Below are 18,284 nucleotides of genomic sequence, written 5' to 3' on the forward strand. Positions count from 1 at the left end.
TAAATCTGGCATACCGTGTTCCATATGGAAGCGAGATTCACAAAACTTCGTCTACAGAAGAATTGGCGAACAGTATGTCAGTTGTAACCTCTAACATAGCGTTAGTCTTGGTGGTGGCGGCATAATGGAAGGAGCGATGTTGCTTTGAAAGGACATACCGAACATGTGGAAGTGATTAAGTGAATGCCAACAGACATTGAAAACATTTTAAAAGATCATGTTTTGCCATTTACCAGCTACATTGAATATGACATATTTGTGCTAATGCACGCTAACACATGTCTTCATGTCGCTGAGTACTTACGAATACTTACCTTGATGAGATGAAATTTAAAAATTATATTGATATATATTGATATATTGATATATTGATCACGTTTAAATCCGATTATAGCATTTATGACACTTTAAAACATCGCATTCGGAAAAGAAATCCTAGTTCTGTGACACTGGGGGCTAAGGATAACAGTGTGTATATTGTTAATTTGTTTATATTTATGATTGTAAGTTTAATTTTTTAACTATACTTTTTTTTACCCGTTACATTCTTTTTCCAGATGATGTTTCAGACAGCGGCCATGATAGCGATGTCATTATAGTAGGTTCGACTGGTCCTCAAGAACCTGTAGTTATAGATCTTTTGAACACAGACTCTGATGACGAGCCCATTTTAGTATCTCACGAAGAACCTCCGCCACCAGAACTCATCCCTATATCTGATAGCAGTCCAGAAGCACCACCAAGAGATAACAGATCCCCAGTATTACCCCTTAAGTTACGCCTTAAGCACAAAAGAAGATCTAGGGAAGAGGAAAGGTAAGTAACTATTTGTCTGAATGTACATATGTTTGTATGCAGAAATTGATAAACCCGAAAATTTATTACCCCAACCCCAAGGGGGAAGATGATAATACCGGGGGATTTTAACGCTCGAATTTGGATTTATTGTGATTTCTATGGAAAATCGGCTTAATTTTGCGATACTAGTTTCCGTGAGTTAAAAAGAGACCTGGGGTGGGATTACGAACACTCGATACGAATCGTATCCGCCATGTTTTCCCGTAAGGCGCTATAGGAAAACATGGTGGATACGATTCGTATCGAGTGTTTGTAATCCCTATGCTGGTATAAAAAGTAATTCGTGAATAATTTCATGCATGGGAAAAGATAGCGTGAAAGAACTATATGTAATTTAGTTTTTTTATTTAATGAAGAATTTTACCAAAGTAACAACCCATCTATTTATTTCAGATACAGAAAACGTTTCCGAAGATATCGCTCTTCAAGTTGTAGCTCTTCAAGTGATAGTAGTGTTAGGAGATCAGTTGGGTTTGTACTTTTTTTATTTTAAACAGTTACAAAACTTTACTAAATAAGTCCTGAATAGGGAACTTGCACATTTTTTTATTACACAATAATGTTCAGTTTTGTTTAAAAATGAAATTTCCAAAATTTCACGCTTCAAGAACTCATAATAACTTGGAAGTACAAGTTTAAAATCTTCTGTGATTTAAATAGTTCAAACGACCCGTGACGTCACATAGTTCTACTATATGGTTATGTTTATAGTTATATTTAGGTATATTCTTCTTCTTTAGTTTATTCGCCTCCACTAACTCGGGTATTTGGCCAGCTCATCGTGGCGGAATAATAGTCAATGTGGTGAGACCGCTCCCGTCTGAAAAAAAGTTCTGATTCGGTTTCTTTGTGGATTCCTATTCAAAAATGTGCCCTTTAAACAAATCTGAAGGGTGCCGGGCGAAATTTTTGGGCAAAAATTGTTTAAACAATTTGTTTAAACAATTTTTTTAAACAAATACAAAAGATCACGTTTTTTTGCTCTAATATACAGGGTGTCCCGAAAAGATTGGTCATAAATTATAGCACATATTCTGGGGTCAAAAATAGTTCGACTGAACCTAACTTACCTTAGTACAAATGTGCTCATAAAAAAAGTTACAGCCCTTTGAAGTTACAAAATGAAAATCGATTTTTTTCAATATATCGAAAACTATTAGATATTTTTTATTGAAAATGAACATGTATCATTCTTATGGTAGGAACATCTTTAAACAAAATTATAATGAAATTTGTCCAACCCATAACAATTTTATGGGGGTTTTGTTCCCTTAAACCCGCCCCCCCCCCCCCCAACTTTTGTGTACGTTTCTATTAATTCATTATTGTGGTACCACTAGTTAATCACAACGTTTTTAAAACTTTTTTGCCAGATGCGGCTTATTTTTTAATATATTTACATAAAAATTTTATGGGGGTTTTGTTCCTTTAAACCCCCCAAATGTTTGTGTACGTTCCAATTAAACTATTATTTTAGTACCATTAGTTAAACACAGTGTTTTTAAACTTTTTTGCCTCTTAGTCTTTTTTTGATTAGTTACCTTTTATCGAGATGTGGCTTCTTTTTCAAAATATACCTAAAAATGTAAATTATAAATAAATTTTCAGATTATTAACAGGTCTCTATAATCGTACTTAACCATATACAAATATGTGGTGGATTCGACAAATATTCAAAATATCTCGATAAACAGTGGCTTATCAAAAAAGTACTAGGAGGCAAAAAAGTTTTAAAAACATTGTGTTTAACTGATGGTACCACAATAATAATTTAATTGGAACGTACACAAAAGTTTGAAGGGGTTTAAGGGAACAAAACCCCCGTAAAATTGTTATGGGGTACACAAATTTCACTTTAAATTTTATTTAAGATGTTGCTACCATTAGAATACATACAACACGTCCATTTTCGATAAAAAATCTCTAAGAGTTTTCGATATATGAAAAAAAATCGATTTTCATTTTGTAACTTCAAACTTTTTTTGTGTGCACTATTGTATATAGGTAAGTCAGGTTCAGTCAACATATTTTTGGCCCCAGAATCGGTGGTATAATTTATGACCAATCTTTTCGGGACACCCTGTATATATTTTTAGGTTTTTTGGGTCATTCTAAACAAGAAAGGTATCTTGTGATTTTTCTCAAAAATTGATAGTTTTCGAGTTATAAGCGATTAAAAATCTGGAAAATGCGAAAATACGCATTTTCGAGGCTTAATTAGTATTTTTGAGGTTCCCAGATACTTAATTTGAAGGTTAAACATTTAGCTTCAAGATTCTGAAGAGTGATCGCGTCTATCTTTAATTTATACCGTTGTTTTTTTATTGTTAAATATGCATGTTTATCCGATTTTTTTGCCGGTGCTGCGCGATCTATTTCCAAAATCTCCTATTTTGCTCCGAAAAATATTTTTTCTAGATTATTTGGGATATTCTAAATAAAATAAGTGTCTTGACATTTTTCTCAAAAGTTAACAGTTTTAAAGTTATAAGCGATTTAACATCCGAAAAATGACAAAAAAAGGTATTTTCGGTTTTTAAATCGCTTATAACTTTAAAACTATTAACTTTTGAGAAAAATGTCAAGAAACTTTGTTTATTTAGAATGTCCCAAAGAATCTACAAAAAATATTTTTCGGAGGAAAATAGGAGTTTTTTGGAATAGAGCACGCCGCACCGGCAAAAAAATCGGATGGACATGCATATTTTAACAATTAAAAAACAACTATTTAAATTAAGGTTAGACGCGATCACTCTTTAGAATCTTGAAGCTGAATTAGACCAGTAAGGATCTGTGAAAAAACGTCTATTTTTGGATGTGAGAGGTGGCATTCGGATTTTTGCAGATAAAGTTAGGTGACACCTTCAGTAATAATAATTGACTTATGCTCCTTCTCAAATATGCCCGGAACATTAATAAAAAAATTAAAATATTTAAAAATTTCGAAAAACGTCGATTTTTTTCTGCTTTCTTTGCTTATAACTTTAAAACGATTCGTTTTGGAACAAAGTCGTAGAGAAATAAAATAAAGATAATTAAATTTTGTATGATATACAACTGGTCAAAAATGTCTTAACGTATTACCTTTTCTGCAATATAGCAATAAATACAAAATAAGGGGGCAAAATACGCCTGTTGTTATTCAATGTTTTTAACCACTTTGGTGGCACTTAGAACCTTAGTAATTCACTTAGGAAATTCTTTGTAACATACTTAAACCGTGTACCAAATTTCATTAAAATCGACCTAATAGATTTTGCATAATAAATTTGCAATCTAAATGTTTTTAAAAAAGTTCAAATTTTTTAAAAATCTTTCTGAACAAAAAATAGACCATTTAGAAGTTGGCTAATTTTTTATACCTATACTTAGGCTAATTTTTAGACCTATCTAATATACTTTACAGAATTAAAATCGGATTATTTAAGGGGCCTCAGCAATGTTTTAAACTTATAAACAATTTTTTGGCTTATAAACAAATAGCTTTGTTTAATAATAAAAAAATCATTTTTAGCAATGCAAATAATTAAAACCGGTATAATTTGACTTAATTAAACTTTCAAATGCTGTCAGCAGAATTGCTATTTTATTTTTTAATCAAAAGTTATTCGCGTTCAAAAATTTAAACTTTTCGATTTTTTGAAAGTTCCACTGCGTTTATCTCGAAAACTATGCATCCTACGAAAAAACTTGTAAGAACATTTTTTGCTTGGAATTACCCAAGAAATACAAAAAAAATGTTTTATTTTGCGAAAAATCGATGTTATGTAATTCCTCAAGTTCTTTGTTTATAACAATCTTATCGACATCCGGATCAACTGTTACCCAAAAAAATCGTGTTCTACGGGTCAAAAAATACATAAAAATCTTGGGTAAGTCCATCTAAATAAAGGAGCGCGTAGCACCCCCTCCTGGCCACAGCACTAATTTGTTTATAAGCCAAAAAATTGTTTATAACTTTAAAACATTGCTGAGGCTGCTTAAATAATCCGATTTGAATTCTGTAAAGGTGGAGTGCTTCTTTATATGTAAAAAAATTGACAAATCTTTGTATGTTCTAGTTTTTGTTGAGCAAGATTTTAAAAAAATTTAATTTTTTAAAAAAAGTTTGATTGCAAAATTATTATTCAAAATCTAGTAAGTCAATTTTATTGAAATTTGGTGTACGGTTTTAGCACATTACAAAAATTTTCTAAGCGAATTAGGAATATTCCAAGTGTAACCTAAGTGATGGAAAATCATTGAATAATGACAGGCTTGTTTTGCCCTCTTATTTTATATTTATTGCTATTTTGCAGCAAGGGTGATAAATTAAGACATTTTTAACCAATCGCATCTGATAAAAAATTTAATTATCTTTGTTTTATTCCTATACGACTTTGTTCCAAAATGAATCGTTTTAAAGTTATAAACAAAAAAAGTAGAAAAAAATCGATGTTATTCGAAATTTTTAAATATTTGAATTTTTTTATTAATGTTCCGGGCATATTTGAGAAGGAGCATAAATCAATTATTATTAACGAAGTTATCACCTAACTATATCCGCAAAAATCTGAATGCCACCTCTCACATCCACCTAAAAACAGATCCTTACTGGTCTAAATGTTTAAACTTCAATTTAAGTATATGGCAGGCAACCTTAAAAATACTGATTTAAATACATATGAGTTTTTAAGCCTCAAAAATGCGTATTTTCGCATTTTTCAGATTTTAAATTGCTTATAACTAGAAAACTATCCATTTTTGAGAAAAATTACCATTTACCAAAGATACGTTTCTTGTTTAGAATGACCAAAAAAACCTAAAAATATATATTTCAGAGCAAAAAAACGTGATCTTTTGTATTTGTTTAAAAAAATTGTTTAAACAATTTCTGCCCAAAAATTCCGCCCGGCACCCTTCAGATTTGTTTAAAGGTACATAGGAATCCACAATGAAACCGAATCAGAAATTTTTTTAGACGGGAGCGGTCTCACCACATGGACTATAAGGGAAAAATATTTATATTCTAATGATATTTATCGTATGTCATTGTAATAATATACAGGGTGAGGCAGATAAAGGGCCAATTAGAAATATCTTGAGAACTAAAGGTAAGAGAATCATGAAAATTGGAATACAGGGGTTTTGAGGTATGAACTATTTAATGAAAATATTTTGGTCTCTTTGCTACTTCCGGTTATACCGGAAGTGGATTGTAACTTCGTTTTTTTAATGGGACACCCTGTATATTTTTACATTTTTGGATTTTGCTTAATGTCTTCTTTCTTAAAATATGAGATTTTGTAATATTATACAGGGTGGTTTAAAAGATAATTACGGTTTTTTATAAATTTTGTAGCAAACTTCACACCCTGTAGAATTGTTTGATATCAAAAACTCCATTTATGTTCAGGTGATTTTTGATATAGTCTATTATTATTAAAAATTATTAATATAACGAAATATTTAATTTTATTACACAGGGTTTGTCGAAACTCGGAATGAGTTTTCTTAAATGGAACACCCTGTATTTTAGTATTGTAATAAAATGATATTTTATAGTACTTTTTTATTTCTTAAGCATTCCCTATATCTTAATGCTTTAATTTGTAAGTTATTGGTAGTTCTTTAAGCCAAACATTAATTGCAACAAAAATTACGTGAAATTTTATTAGGTTTGCCGTGAAAATATTCAATCATAAATAAATTTTCGAAAATAAATACATATTAATCTCGACTGACCCTTAATTTATTAATACTGGTTGATATAACAAAATAACTACGCAGTTAAGATTGTTGGTGTGTTTAATATTAATAAAAACATACAATATTCTATCTAGTTGGCTATGACTTTGACACTAAATATGCTTAAACATTTGCTTTGCTTAAACATTCTACTTTTTCTGAAGTTCCAGTTGCTTTGCTACCATTGCTAATATGAATTTTTCTAATGAGGAACTGATTCAGTCAGATGTTTTTGTGTTCTAGGAGAGCATAACCAATAAAAATGTCCTACTAGCAATAAGAATTTATAATCAGCAATTCCATGATAGATGACAACCAAAAAGAGAAACTTTTCAAAATTTACTAGAGCGGTTTCGACGAACTGGAAGTTCGAGAAATCTGATCGAACAAAAACTCTTTTAAATGATTAAAATGAATTAAATGTTAATGTCGCTGAGAATCTGCATATTAGTATGAACGTTCTCGTAATCTAAGTGTCTAGTACGTCGAAACTATTCTATCTAACTTGGCTGTCATCTATCAGGGAGATGCAGATGATAAATTCTTATTGCTAGTAGTACATTTTTGTTATACTCTTCTTAAACAAAAGCTTTACTAATCAGTTCCCCATTACAAAAATTTATATTAGTAATGGTATCAAACCAACTGGAACTATAAAAATAATATAATGTCTAATGTTTAATCAAGTTTAGTGTCAAAGCCATAGCCAACTGGGTAGAATATGGTTTGTTTTTATTTAAATGGTTTAATTAATATTTTATGCACCAACATCTTGACAACGTAGGCATTTTGGTATCTTATCCAATATTAATAAACTAAGGATTATTCTAGATTAACATGTACTTATTTTCAAAAAATTATTTATGATTGATTATTTTCACTGCAAACTTAATAAAATTTCACATAATTTTTGTTGCAATTAATGTTTGGCTTAACGAACTACGAATACCATACAAATTAAAGCAGTTAGGTATAGGGAATGCTTAAGAAATAAAAAAGTACTATAAAATATCATTTCATTACAATACTAAAATACAGGGTGTTCCATTTAAGAAAACTCAGATAATACTCATTCCGAGTTTCGACCAACCCTGTACACTAAAATTAAACATTTCGCTATATTAATAATTTTTAATAATAAAAGACTGTATTAAAAATCACTTGAACATAAATGGAGTTTTTGATATCAAATCAGGACAATTCTACAGGGTGTGAAGTTTGCTACAAAATTTATAAAAAACCGTAATTATCTTTTAAACTACCCTGTATAATATTACAAAACCTCATATTTTAAGAAAGAAGACATCGAGCAGAATCCAAAAATGTAAAAATATACAGGGTGTCCCACTTAATAAAACGAAGTTACAATCAACTTCCGGTATAACCGGAAGTAGCAAAGAGACCAAAATATTTTCATTAAATAGTTCATACCTCAAAACCCCTGTATTCCAATTTTCATGATTCTCTTACCTTTAATTCTCGAGATATTTCTAATAGGCCCTTTATCTGCCTCACCCTATATACCAGTTTGTTGAGATTGGAGTTCGATATAATTTTTGAAGGAAAGAAGGTTTACTATGGAAAATAAAAGAAAACACTATAAGCGTTGATTGATAAATACGGAAAGATACGAAAGCCTATGCATTATTTTGTTGTCTTTAAAAGCTCCCCGTATAGTGGCGCGCCTAGCTTAAATTTGTTGGAACTAGCCTTTGAGGGAAGTGTAAAATTCTCCCTACTCAAGAAGCTAGCCAAGAACACGCGGTTATTTTACGTGGCCCGTATTCAAAATTTTAACGCAGCAGTCACTATCATATTAATATGTATTATTTTTTTTTTTGTTTTTGTTTCTGCAAAAATGTTGAAAATATAAATTGACTATAGAGTTTTTTCACTAGTCTTGACCTCACAAGTAAAACAAGTAACTTTTCGAGTTATTTGCAAGTAAATATATTCATTTCTCAAAAAATAGTACGTTTTTAGACGGATTTTCGCAAATAACTTAAAAAGGAAGTATTTCACCAAAAAAACATTCATAGCAAAAATACAGCTTATCAAAAAGTGAAAAAAATGTTTTATATAAATATGACATATAGAATAGAATAGAAATAGAAATATGCTTTATTGTCACTGAAAATTATATAATTTTATGGACAAAGCTTAACATAGATTCACGAAAAAGATATACATAACAATAACAAATACCATTTTATAAAATTAGATAAATCGTCAATAAAAAAAATATAAACAATTTAAAAAAGTGAAGTAAAAAAACAAAAACCAATATATTGCAAAATTACTATAAATTGCAAAATTTAACATACAACATAATATAATAAAACACAAACAAAGGAACTAATAAGTTTAAGCTGCTGTATGTGACACCCAAATATATATAAATACACTTTTGTTACTTGTACATTACTGTGATTTCTTAGTTAGTCATTAAGAAACTCTTCTACTGAATAATATGGTCTTTTAGATAAATGAGCTTTTGTCATTTTACGGAACTTGAGAAAGGATGTTGCAGATTTGAGTTGTAAAGGGATATGGTTGTATAGTTTTTTTGCGGAATATAGTATAGATTTCTTTACTAACTCAGAAGACGGGATCGGTAAATAGACATCAAAAGTTGAATTTCTGGTGGAGTAGTCATGATGAGGCCTTGCTGGAAAGACATGCATGTGTTTACGAATTAAGCAAACAGTTTCTAAAATATACAAAGATGGAAGAGTTAAAATTTCGTGATCTTTAAAGTAACTTCTGCAATGGGTTGTTCTTCTGAGGCCAAACAGATATCTTATTGCTCTTTTTTGTAATTTGAAAATAACATCAAATTGGGCAGCTGTACTAGATCCCCAAAAAGGAAGACCATATCGAAGATGAGACTCGAATAAAGAAAAATATGTTATTTTAGAAGATGCTAAATTGAGTTCCTTCGAAACAGATCTTATGGCATAGCAGGCCGAGGCGAGTTTCTTACTTAACAAATCGATATGAAGGGACCATTTGAGGTTGCTGTCTAAAAGAATACCAAGAAATTTTACAGAATCAACGGTAGAGATCTGGTTGCTATTTACAAGCAGGGGTTGAAGAGCACCTTTATATGATAATGCTACCGTTTTATCCACGTTAAAGGAGAGTAAATTAGAGTCAGACCAGGTTTTTATCGTAAGAAGATCAGAAGTTATAGTTGCATGAAGAGTTGCAATAGTTGAGTTGCTCCAAGTGATACTGGTATCATCAGCAAAAAGAAAAATTTTTCCATCGATTTTTAAATTAGTGATGTCATTTATAAAGATCAGGAAAAGTAGAGGACCCAATACTGAACCTTGTGGTACTCCACATATAATGTTTTTGAGACTAGAGTCAGTATCATTTGCTCTAACCAATTGTTTCCTATTATCTAAGTAAGATTTGAACCAATTCAAAGAAATACCTCAAATTCCATAGTAATTAAGTTTTTTAATCAAAATGTTGTGATTTACACAATCAAAAGCTTTGGAATAGTCACAGAAAACAGTGGCAGTATAAAGATTATTGTTTAGTGCTTGGTAAACCTCGTGAAGTGCAGAAAACATGGCATCAGTTGTACATTTATTAGTTAAGAAGCCGAACTGATTTTGTGATAAAATATTGTTATCAAAGAGAAAGGACATAAGTCGGGTTTTTATGAGCCTCTCAATAATTTTGGAGAGTACCGGTAGTAGGGCAATAGGTCTATAGTTGCAGGCATTAGATTTTTCGCCACCTTTATGAAGAGGAATAATAATGGCTGTCTTTAGGCACTCTGGAAATTTACCGTTTTCAAAGGAATCATTAATTAGTGACACGAGGAGTTCTAACACATTATCTGTGAGCTTTGAGAAGATTTTTATGGATAGTCCATCAGTACTACAAGATGATTTGCTTTTGATACTATTGATCGTTTGGATTAATTCAGATTTATAGATTGGTCTTATAAAGAATGAATTCGAGACAATTTCTGAATTAGGGAGATAGGAAATGGGATCTTGTTGAGACTGAATAGTTGATGTTATATTTTTACCCACGTTAATGAAGTATTCGTTTAGATTTTCAGGGTTTGGAAGGGCAAATGTTTGAGCTGCGTGGGTTTTATTTCGAAGATCGTTTATTATGGACCAAGTTTCTTTTGCAACACTTTTGGAGCTTCCCAGACGATTTTGATAGTAGGCTTTTTTAGCTGATTTGATGAGTTTTAGGTATGTGACTCTGTAATTGGTGATATATTGAGTGACAGAGACGTTGGTAGTAAATTTCTTGATATAAAGTAGTGAACGCATATTCTTGGCTGATATGCGGATACCTTTCGTAACCCACGGTTTTCGATGTTTTGGCTTAATCGTAATTAAAGGAAATGCCTTATTGAAGATACATACAAGCTTCTCCAAAAAATCACTGAAATTATAGTCCACGTCCGTAGAAGGAAAATGCCAGTCAGAAGTTAAACATAAATTTTGAAATTTATGAAAATTCCGAGCGGAAAAAATCCTACCTAAACGTCTGGTTTTCGAGGAGGGTTTGCTGAAGATGTTAAATTTCATATATACTGCTTCATGATCCGATAGTTCCGCATTAATAACTGTAGAGCAAACATTAAGGGGTGAGAAATCGGAGACAATATAAAGTCGTAGATCCAGTAAAAACTGTTGTAGCTAATGAAAAGTAGGTTCTTATTATTTGTCAATTCAAAATTGAATATTTCTACTTGAAATAACCAAAAAATTAAGAACTTTTCGTGGAAAACTCATCATAACTTTTGTAAAGAGTTTAAAAACAGCTTTATTTTTTTTGAGTTTCTAGTATCAGAAGTAAACAAGTTGCGCACAAAATAAAGTTGATCCCCTTTTTTTGTAAAAAAAATTTAAAAATCACCTCCTAATTAGCACCTCAAATGAAATAATCAGTAGCGCTTCATAAGTTACTTTGCTTATGTATGCTTATAGAGGATCTGTAAGTTTCATCGGTTCAAAATGCTTATTTTTGAAAGGCTGTAGTTAAAAGGGCTTCAATGAGTCACTAATCACGAGTATGCAAATTCGGAACAGCCATATCTTAACCAATTTTTGTATTACAGAAAAACAAAATATTTAGAAAAGCAAAACCTTTACACTTTGGGATATTTCGTATCACTGATAATTAGAAAGTTATTTAAAAAAAAAGGCATTTTTTTAATAAAAAAAATACTGTAAAACTAAATTTACGATAAAACTTACAGATCATATTATAAACAATACATAAGTAAAGTCATTTGTGAAGCGGTAATAATAATTTGATTTTATTCGTCTTGAGGGGCCAAACGAAAAACACAAACAACTTTTTTTCTTTTTAAATCGTGTTCTGTTGTGATTTATACCAAATTTATAGCATCTCTTTCGAAATAAAAATTTTATGTAAGTTCCCTTTTACAGGGTAATTTTCACGCTTTTTTAAAGCTATCTTTTACAAAAAAGGACCAACTTTATTTTCAGCGTAACGTGCTTACTTTAATGCTAGAAACTTTTTTAAAAACAAAAACAAAGCTTTTTTAAACACTTTAAAAAAGTTGTGATGAGTTTTCCCAGAAATGTGATTCATTTTTTGGTTATTTCACGTTCAAATATTCGATTTGGAATTTGACGAATAAGAACTTACTTTTCATTAGCTACAACTCTGCTTCTACTGATTATAAAGACTTTATACAGGCATTTTTTTTTACTTTTTTATAAACTATATTTTTCTTGAATACTTTTTCGATAAAATACTTACTTATTGTGTTATTTGCGTAAAACCGTCTAAAAACGTGTTATTTTTTGTTAAAAAACGAACATATTCACTCGCAAATAACTCGAAAAGTATAAGCTTAGTGAAAAAACTCAATAGAACAAAACTTGCTACAATTAGTCAGTTTATCCACTTGATAGATATTAGATAGTATTACACTTATTGATATTATAGCTACCTAGCCTTATACAAAGTGGATTTAGAAAGTCCACATCTACATTAGACAACCTAGTGGATATTGAATCTCTAATTCATGGGTCATTTGGATGTGATCAAGTATGTTTGGCTTATGGCTTTCTTTTATTATATTTTATAACGCGTGCCATTTGGGGATTAGATATAAGAATTCTATTAAGTTGGTCAATTCCAGGAAATATAAAATTTATTAGTAATTTCCTATATAGACGAAACTTATTCGAATAGACAACGTTCTTTTAGACTCAAAAATCCAATTAAACGACATTCCTCAATGGTCTACTCGTTGCACTTTTCCTTATTGCCATCAATGACATCGCTAAATCACTTAACCCACTAGTCATTTAGAAATTAGAGAATTGGTCAAACACTACTGGCCTAGAATTTTCTCCCACCAAAACGGAAACAATAATCTTCAGTAAAACTCCACAGAAGCACATTATACTACCAAAAATCTACCTAAAGAATTTCTTCTTCTACTTTTTCTTTTATATAGGCAGTACTGCCTGTTTTTCTTCAACGGTGCCTTTCATTCTGTCTCTAAATTGTCATTCCCCCTCTTTTCATTGGGCGTCCTATACTTCTTCGGCCTAACGGTGACTTGTCCCTGGCTATTCTTACTATTCTTGATTTAGACATCCTGCTTATGTGTTGATTCCACTCTTCTTTTCTATTCTTTACCCAGGTATTTATATTGTCTACATCACATATGCATCTGATTTCCTCACTTCTTACCCTGTCCTGTAGTCCTTTTCCAGCAATCCTTCTTAAGATCTTCATTTTGTTGGTCTCCAGACGTCTTTGTGTTTTGCTTGCATCTGGTCCTGTTGCGGCAGTGTAAGTCATAACTGGTCTAATAACTTCAGTCAAATGACTTATATATTCGGTCCTTTGTTTCCACTCTAAGGTGTTTGTTTTTCCAAATTGTGTCGTTTAGGCATCCGGCCGTTCTACTGGCTTTAATTATTAGTCTTTAACCTCTTTTTCGATATTATTGTCGGCTGATAGATTAATTCCTAGGTATTTACTTTTATTGTCTAAGTCCAATTTGCATCTTATTGGTTCTTTGGATATTACTAAGCTTTTTGTTTTTTGGGCTATTTTCATATTCATTTCTTTTGCGTTAATGTTGAATTCGTACAGTAATCTTTGTAGATCGTCTTCGCACTCTGCTACTAACACGGTGTTATCAGCGTAACAGAGTATTTTTATCTCTTTATCGCCCATTTTTTACACTCTTTTTTTCTTCACTTGTTTTATTATTGCATCCAGCGTTATGATAAACAGTAGAGGGCTTAGTGAATCTCCTTGCTTAATTCCTGTGTTTGCTTCTATATGGGTTCTGTTATTATTCCATTGACTTTCATTTCTATTTTATTTCGTACATAAATGTTTTCTATCAGTTTTATAATATCCAGTGGTAAATTTTTGTCATATAGTAGGTGTATCATATCTTTTAATTGTATTCTATCAAACGCTTTCTCTAGGTATATAAAACAGAAAAACCCTCGCTTGTTATATTCTAATGATTTCTCTGCTATTTGTCTTATCACAAAAACTGCATCGTTATGATCTTCCACTTCTAAATCCTTGTTGTTCAACCGATATATTTATGCTCGCCATTATTTTCTTCATCAGTATTTTTGTTGTGAGTTTCAGTATAAATAGCGCTCCGTAAATTTATCCCTCTATAATTACTGGGGTCTGCCCTATCACTTTCCTTAAATAACGCTAAGATCTGAGTGGTACTCCATTCTTCTGGAATTCTTCCTGTATTTATTATTTTACTTATCAGAATATTCAGTTCTTTGTGAAGTCTCTCTCCTCCATATTTTAAAAGTTCATTAGCTATTCCATCTTTCCCTGGTGCGTTTCGATTTTTCATCTGTTTTAAGGCGTTCGTTATATCTTCCTCTTTAGTTTCTGTTTGCTCATCCGATTCTAATCCTGGTTTTCCAGTTCTTCATGATTAGCTGTTTGATACAGGTTTTCTAGGTAAGTTGTCCATGTATTTGTATCAATATGTTTTACTTCTATCAATCCCTTCATCTCTGCTGTTTGACCTCTTATCATTTTCCACATTTCCTTTTGCATCCCGTATAAGTCGTGCTCCATCTCTTTTGAAAATGCTTACCAACGTTCTGCTTTCTTCATAGTCATAGTCATACTTTATTGATCCTTTAAGACATTCAAAATAAATGTATAGGATACGTCAATACAGAATTCAGTATATAAAAAAACATCAATGTGTATAATACAATATTCACAGTGTAACAAAATTGACAAAACATAAAATATATAAAATAACATTCTTACAAGTAAAATATGAAGCTATCTTCCTTCTTACTATTGAGTTTAACTCATTTCAAACTCTTTTATATTCTTCATATGTTTGTCTCGTTCTTTTATTCTTGGCATTTTATTTTTATTTCTTCACAGATTCATGGTGTTCTCCTTTTCTTTCGTATATGTTTACTTATCTTACGTTCTCCAAGTGCGTCCGTTGCTGCCATTTTGATATTATCTCTAATCTTCCTCAACCTTTCTTCTATGTCTTCATCTAGTGTTATGTAGTTTTCGTTCAGTACTTTTTGCAGTCTTCTCTGGTATAGATCTCGTGTTGACAAGTCTTGTAGCTGTTCTACCTTTATTCTTGTCTCACATTCAATAGGGTCTTTTTTCCTGTTTTTTTCTTTGTAGATGTGTTCCGATTTTTCCAAGTACTAGGTTGTGATCACTTCCAATATTAGCTGCACTTAAACATCTTATGTCTGGTACTTGAGAATGATGGATGTTTCTGTTTGTCAATATATAATCAATATCGGATCTGTGTGCTCTTGTATTTTTGAATGTATATTTTTGTTGATCTTTGTGTCTGAAGAACGTATTGTTTATTCGAAATTCGTTCTGAGGACAAAAGTTAATAAGTAGTTCCTAAAGAGTTTACAATAAATTATTCAGAATTGATTAGCTTCTTGGGAATAAAACTGGATAATCGTCTATCTTGGTAAGACAATATACACTTACTCCGACTGTCAGCTCAAACGGGCTCAACTTAATGAAAAATATTTTTTATAAACAATGGGATGTCGACTTCCAAACTCTTATGACTGTTCACTGAAATTTGGGTTTCAACCTGAGATACGCTAAAGTGTTACGTTTGGCTTGTTCTCTTGTATGGAATGAAAGCATGGATAATAAAGGCCAGCTCCACTAACAAACTTGAAGTATTTGAAATGAGGTACCTGCACCGAATGCTTAAAATATCATGGACGTACTTAGGGACATATTGCGAGGAGAACGATATACTTGTCGGCAACTGGAACTCGAAGGAAACATAGAGGGTAAGAGAGGTCTAGAAAAAGATGTCATGGCTGGGTAATATTCGCCAAATGATATTAATGAAATTACTCTTAATAGAATAATGTAATCGTGAATGTATCTAATATCTCACCTGACAATACAATGCACGGTGGACGCCTACGCAGAAATACACGGCACCAATACCCCAGAAGTAAAGTTAATAATAAATAATTCAATAATTATAAAAAAACTCTGTGTGGAGTATGAAGGGAACCATTCTCGTTGGAACTTTACCGCGCTGAGCAGATGGGACGTGAATTGTAAATTGTAGAATTCCCTCATCTTCCTTAGTCTCAGCATCCGTATGGCTTGCAAATTGTAGAAGCCTCGGAGGTGTAACCAGAGAAGGTTCCCATTGTTTTCATTCTGGTGGGATGTAGAATAGCATTATGTTGTTTTATATGCCATTAGAGTGAAAACTAGTATTTTTGGTAGCAGTTGCCGCTAGGGCATCTATGCCATTTCGTTCGTTGCAATCCGGGACTGCACGCTGGGGTTTGTTTTGGTTGGATCAGGGAGAGCAGCATATGTGCCTCCTGATGAGAGACTAATAAGTTTCGAAACCGGTAGAGGTGCTTGCAGCACTCTCTGATTGGACTAGAATATGGTTCGGCTGTATTTTCGTTTTGCAACGAAATTGAAAATGGTTATTCATTTTTAATTCAATAATTATACTTAGTCACTATTTTCCCCCTAACTCGGAAAATATCGACCGCACGAAAAAACTTGGAAGAAATTGTAGGAAATCGCGATTGCAACAATTTACGAGTCCTTACCATTTTTCTCTCGAAGAGTTTAAAGTGGCCGAGCGGGTAACTAAGTCAATTTTATTTAAGTAAATACGGTTGCAATATCTCCAAACAAAATATACAATCATCATAAGAGACTGTAATTAACGAAAATAACTACCTAATTTTTTATCGAGATTATGAGGCAAATAAGAAATACAATATCTAAAATCACCCAGTGAGTATTTTTCTCGTTAAATAATTTTTTTATTAAATAAATTATATTATTATATATATTATATAAAATTATTAAATAAACTTTAGAATATTCAATGATTTGTTTCAAGAATTCAAATTAAAAGACAAATTACAACTACAATTATTCTTGCTAATTTAAAAACGAGTTTAAAAAGTAATACATAGGTACACTCTAATAATAATTATTTTAAAGATTGCCATTGTTATCGTTGAATAAGAACTCAAATTTAAATGCATCAAATGAAATAAATAATTTTTATTATAATCCGATCGACCCGACCGACCCCAAATTCCGATAACCAAAGCTATCTGAATACGTCTCATCGTTGTCTCAGGTAAATTCAATCCCGTACCTAGAAAGCTGCTAACGCCATCTATTTCTAAAACCACTGGTGTCGTACATAAACGCTCATTTAGTTTCGTATCTTCCAGTATAATTTATCAGTCAACGCTATAAGTGTTGTTTAGTGCCATTTTGTAAAAGTACAAGTTTTGTATTTAAAATAGTTCAAATGATCAAAAACACTTGTGACGTCACATAACTGTATTTTCTACTGACGTTTATAATGTATAATTTAAAATTATATACAATTTTGTTTACTTTGTTGGTGCAGAATGTAAACATATAACCCATATGACGTCACGACGCGTTTTGGGCTAGCTGCTTTAATTTTGAATTTAGAATCGTCTTTAGGGGCCAAACGGACACGAAAACAACTTTTTTATTTTTGATATATGTTTTAAATTATGTTCTGTTGTAATTTATAACATTTTTTTCGAATTTAAAATTTTTTGCAAGTTCCCTATTCTAAGTTATAAAACAATAGTATCATTTAGGTGCAGTTCAAATTGTTCAACATTGACTCCTTCTCTATAGTGATAAAATAATTTAAAAGCTTGTCTGACAACTCGGAGCCGTCGTTGCAAAAAAATGTCTTTTGCTTTAAAATACGTTATTTATTTTCAGCAATAACTTCCTCATTTGATTAAAATTTCTGACCCTTGAGTATCTTTTTAAGTGTGCAAACAGTCACTTAGTCACTGGAGCAAGGCGCGGAAGAGCAACTCTAAGTTGTGGTGGACGTTGTGACACTGGGCCTTGTCTGGGCGAAGAGAACCTGTTTTCCTTTTTATCTGCCGCTGTAGCATAAACTGTTAATAAGCTGACCTCAATAATTGCACACCAGAGGAAATAAAAAGGCGGATCATAATTGCAAATAGTTCTCATGGTGTATCAAAATATTTAGCTGTCAAACGTTTGTCTCAGAAACTCACATAAGACTATATAGAACACTTAGGGTAAGAACAGAACAAGTGGGTCGAGGTGGATGCTACTAGTTAAGTCGCGGTCGATGTCGACAGCACATAGCA

General features: G+C 31.7%; 1 protein-coding gene across 4 annotated transcripts in view; it reads left to right on the top strand.

The window, feature by feature from the left end:
* The window catches only part of LOC114329471 (E3 ubiquitin-protein ligase Topors-like), a 70,850-nt gene that overhangs the window by 47,056 nt on the left and 5,510 nt on the right, over positions 1–18,284 (top strand). For all 4 annotated transcript variants that reach the window (XM_050643784.1, XM_050643781.1, XM_050643785.1 and 1 more), the window contains 2 exons: positions 558–816; positions 1,252–1,329. In XM_050643784.1, the coding sequence (XP_050499741.1) occupies positions 558–816; positions 1,252–1,329 (337 nt within the window). The remainder of the gene's footprint in view (positions 1–557; positions 817–1,251; positions 1,330–18,284) is intronic.

Source organism: Diabrotica virgifera, chromosome 2 (assembly GCF_917563875.1).
Source record: "Diabrotica virgifera virgifera chromosome 2, PGI_DIABVI_V3a".
Lineage (NCBI taxonomy): Eukaryota > Metazoa > Arthropoda > Insecta > Coleoptera > Chrysomelidae > Diabrotica > Diabrotica virgifera.